The 4,153-nt window shown below is 63.2% G+C and overlaps 1 protein-coding gene across 3 annotated transcripts; it reads right to left on the bottom strand.

Annotated features, from left to right (window-relative positions):
- Nucleotides 1-298: 298 nt before the first annotated feature.
- Nucleotides 299-3,475, bottom strand: ZNF768 (zinc finger protein 768). 3 transcript variants are annotated; one of them, XM_033102074.1, is made up of 3 exons: nt 3,275-3,475; nt 2,620-2,755; nt 299-2,328 (listed from the first exon to the last, which is right to left on the bottom strand). In XM_033102074.1, exons 2-3 carry the CDS (start codon nt 2,705-2,707, stop codon nt 836-838), a joined length of 1,581 nt encoding a protein of 526 aa, XP_032957965.1. In that variant the 5' UTR covers nt 2,708-2,755; nt 3,275-3,475; the 3' UTR covers nt 299-835. The 3 variants fall into 3 exon arrangements, with proteins under 3 accessions (XP_032957965.1, XP_032957964.1, XP_032957963.1); XM_033102073.1 differs by lacking the exon at nt 3,275-3,475 and adding an exon at nt 2,957-3,246; XM_033102072.1 differs by lacking the exon at nt 3,275-3,475 and having other exon boundaries at nt 2,620-2,917.
- Between the last annotated feature and the right edge of the window lie 678 nt (nt 3,476-4,153).

Below are 4,153 nucleotides of genomic sequence, written 5' to 3'. Positions count from 1 at the left end.
TGCTGGAAGCCAAGGAGATGGCACACACGCTCCATGCCTGCAGATGAGAATCAGGGACTGTTTCGGGCCCAAGGGCAGACTGTGTTTGGGAAGACCCTATCCACAAAATTGAGGGCTTTCTCAAACCCCTAATGGCCCCCTCTGTGTTTGTGCACGTTCAAAGCACGGGACATGAACTTGGGCAGATACGAGCATGTCTCCTGAGACAGCCCTATGGCTTCACTGGCTGGTCGGTTAGGACACCGTGTCTCCCACTGCCCAGGGCACTGTCCATGCACACATTTTCAGGACAAACCTCTTTTACCACATAAAGGTTTTTATTGAACTCAAATTCAGGGGCTCCAAAGCCTGAAGAAGACAAGGGAGGCTGGGGTTTGCACTCAGAGACCCAGGCCCCACTCCGGGCGTTACTCCCCACCCCACCTACCCTCACCCCTTCCTGACTCAACAAGGGTCTCAGTAGCTACCAATCTAAGCTACCCCACTCTAACGAAGTGACCCAACCCTTCCCTCCCCCCACCCCCACCTAGCGTTTTGCCAAGCCAGGCATCTTCCAGGTACACGCCATTGCTGAGGGCAGCTGTCTGCTGACCTCTTTCTGGATTCTCCCAGGGCCTCCCGCTGCCCGTTTGGCCTCCCTCCAGCCCCTCTTCATTACCCATTTCCCGTAAGTCTCCAGGGCACGTAACTTCCCCCACCCTGGTCCCCGTCTCCTAGAATCCTCAACTCTTCCTTGCTCCTCCGGCTTTCCCACTATTCTCTCTCCAGGTTTCTCCAGCTCCCTGTCCCCTCCTCTTGGGCCCAGCACCGCCCTGCCCCCGACAGGGCCCTCGGGTCAGCGCCGGCCGGCGGCGTGGGTCCGCTGGTGGCGGATGAGGTCAGAGCTCTGGGAGAAGGCCTTTCCACAGTCATCGCACTTGTAGGGCCGCTCCCCACTGTGGACCCGATGGTGCTGCAGCAACGTCGATGAGCGGCAGAAGCCCTTGCCACACACGGCACACCTGTAGGGCCGCTCGCCTGTGTGTGAGCGCTGGTGCTGGATCAGCGTGGACGAGCGATTGAAGGTCTTGCCGCAGTCGGGGCAGCTGTAGGTGCGGCCCGGCAGGTGGGTGCGGGCATGGATGGCCAGCACTGAGCTCTGGCCAAAGCGCTTGCCGCACTCAGGGCACTTGAAGGGCTTCTCGCGGGCATGGCTGCGTGCGTGGGGGATAAGTGCCGAGCGCTGGGAGAAGCTCTTGCCACAGATGCCACAGCTGAAGGGCCTCTGCCCGGTGTGCACCCTCTGGTGACTACGCAGGGACGAGTTCTGGCTGTAGCACTTGCCACACTCGGGGCAGCTGTAGGGCCGCTCATGGCTGTGGGTGCGCTGGTGCCGCAGGAGGTAGGAGCTGTCGCCAAAGGCCTTGCCACAGTGTGGGCACTTGTAGGGCTTCTGACCAGAGTGGGTGCGCTGGTGGCGAAGCAGGTAAGAGCTGTCGGCGAAGGCCTTGCCACAGCGGGGACACTTGTAGGGCCGCTCGCCTGTGTGGGTGCGCTGGTGCTTGATGAGGTCAGAGCTCTGGGAGAAGGCCTTGCTACAGACCTCACATTTGTAGGGCTTTTCACCGGTATGGATGCGCTGGTGCTGGATCAGGGTGGAGCCTCGCCCAAAGCTCTTCCCGCAGATGCCGCAGATATTAGGCCGAGGGCCCTGCCCACCCCTGGCCCGGCCACCCCGTCTGCCTGGACCCCTCAGGTTCCCAGTCAGGCCCAGGGGATTTTGGAGCACCTCAAACTGCGGTGTAGACAACAGGGCCCCTGTGGGAATCTCAAAAGGTGGCCCTAGGGACAGGCCCTCTGTGGGCTGCTCCGCAAACCCCTGGGTGAAGGAGTCCAAGGGATGGGCTCCCAAGGGGATGCTCAACGGACTCTTCTCCTCTGGACTGAGAAGCATCTCTGCACCTTCCTGAAACTTGGAACTCTGAGCTTCAAATTCAGGGCTTTGGGTTTTGAACTCAGGGTTCTGGGGTTCATACCCGGAGCTTTGAGATTCATACCCAGGGCTCCGGGGCTCATACCCAGGGCTTTGTGGTTCAAACACAGGACTCTGAGAATCTGATTCAGGGCTTCTGGGTGCAAATGCAGGGCTTGGGGGCACAAACCCAGGACTTCGGGACTCGAAACCTGGGCTTTCAGGCTCAAACCTGGGGCTCTGAGGTTCAAACTCTGGGCTTTGCGGCTCGAACCCAGGGCTCTGGGGTTCAAGCCCAAAAGGTATCTCTTCGACTTCATAGTCCCCAGGGCCGTCTTGCTGAGAAATTTCCTCTTCCTCATTCTCGCTCATGTTGCCTGCAGGATCAGACAATTACAGAAAACCCAGATTGTGTGGGGCCTGGAAGGTCGCTGGGTCCCCCCATTAGTTGCCACAAACCTCTCCCTCCTCCTCAAACACGGTCGCTGGCCCTCGGGCAGGTGCTGAAATCCCCACCTCCCCCTCAGCAAACCCTGGACACCCGGTCCCCACCGCCGCCTCCTCCAAGTGCCAGGTGTCCACGGCCCCCGCTCTCTTCCCCTCCCACGGACCACAGCCCTCTCTCCCGCTTTCAGGCACGCTCCTCGGAGGGGCGCTCCCTCCCTCACCTTTGAGGGACCCTTCGGGGCTCCCTATTTCGTCAGGACTTTGCACATCCCGGGGCTCGACGCCCCACGGCGACGCCTCCCGTTCCATCCCCGCTGGCTTCCAGTGCTGCGGCGGCGGCGGCGATGGCGGACGATCCTGCGACCCGGCCAGAGTGCCCTGAGACCCGGGCCCTCGCCTCCCCCCCGCTCAGCGCCGCCCAGCAGACCCGCTGCCCAGCCCCGGCACCCAAGGCCGGACGTCTTGACCCTGGGCCTCTCCGGCCGGCCGGGCCCCTCCCCTGCCCGCGGCCCCGCCCCCACCCACAAGGTCTGAGCTCGCCCTGGGGCCCTCACAGACCCCCACGCGTTGTGGCCTCGGAGACTAGGGGCTTCACGACTCGCCCTGCCGCCCCCAGACACCGCTTCCCGCCCGAGACCCCGCCGTCTGGCCCCCCAGCTCGGGCTGGGCTGCGGTTGTCCGACCCCCTCCCCCCGCACAGGAAGTGTCCGTCCGCGGCCAGTTTCCCCCGTTGGCTAACGCCGCGGCCTCTCTAGGAGCGGCTGGAGGTGGAAACTCGTTGGCATTAACCCTGGGCTGGATGGCCCGGCCTGGAGGTGGGGGAGGTCTGAGCGCGGTGGAGCCGGCGGGAGAGGCTGGGGCAATGTGTGTGCCTACGTGCTAGGTTCCCGTCCGTCCAGGGGCCTAGCTGCCCTTCTCTCGGGCTCTGCGTCCGTCAGTGACTGTGGCCAAGGGCGAGGCGACAAGAGACCAAGGTCAGCGAGAAAGAGCGACGCTTCCCGGCGCCAGCGGGGGCGGTGTCTAGTTCCCCTCCGCTCCCGGGCCTCGGGGTCAGCTCCGGCCGCGCCTCGGGAACCTGGCCGGACGCACCCCTCCTCGGGCTCCTCGAGACTCGTGAGGCTGGGACCCTCCCTCCCGCCTCCTCGAATTCACTCCCCCAGACCGGCGCGCCCACCCCCACCCTGCGAGCTCCCTGCCCCCTCTGCTCTTCCTAATTTTTCACCCTTCCCCCCCGCCCCCCTTCGCTCCTCCCCCCGCTCCGGCTGGGCTAGGATCGTTGCCAGGGAAACAGCTCCGCCTCCGGTGTACAGAGGCACCGCCCCTCCCTCTCAGACAGCGCAGCGATTGGCGGGTGGAGCTCCGTGCTCTCACCTGCCACCTCCCACACCAAAGGCTAGGCGTTAATGGTCTCCAGGGAACGCGAGGCATCTTCCTGATTGGTTGAGGGGTGCGCGGGCCGGTCCCACCTCCTCTGTCCCCCAGTTGTGCCTGCGGGAGGGGTGGGAGGAATCTGCCTGGCGTCTCCCCTCGAGCGTGGCCTGTGCTTTGAGAACTTTTTCCCGCCCCCGTTTACTCTTCATGATGTTTTATCTTTCTGAAGAATGAAAGCCAAGGGATCTGAGGACAGACACCCTCCCTCCCTCGGTTTTTCCTGCACTTCCTTTTTCTTCTTCCTATGTCCCAGGTGCTGCAGGGGCCAGTCGGGGATGCTCCCTCAGAGAGGCTGCGTTCTCTTCAATTACCATGCCTCTTCCC

Source organism: Rhinolophus ferrumequinum (assembly GCF_004115265.2).
Source record: "Rhinolophus ferrumequinum isolate MPI-CBG mRhiFer1 chromosome 15 unlocalized genomic scaffold, mRhiFer1_v1.p scaffold_54_arrow_ctg1_1, whole genome shotgun sequence".
Classification (NCBI taxonomy): Eukaryota; Metazoa; Chordata; class Mammalia; order Chiroptera; family Rhinolophidae; genus Rhinolophus; species Rhinolophus ferrumequinum.
Note: the sequence above shows the minus strand (reverse complement) of the source record. Positions and strands in the feature narration are given on the sequence as shown.

Coding starts and splice junctions, on each gene's coding strand:
- ZNF768 (XM_033102074.1), bottom strand. CDS start 2,707: ATGGAACGGGAGGCGTCGCCGTGGGGCGTCGAGCCCCGGGATGTGCAA. Junction 2,329..2,619: donor CCCCGAAGGGTCCCTCAAAG/GTGAGGGAGGGA, acceptor CTGATCCTGCAG/GCAACATGAGCGAGAATGAG.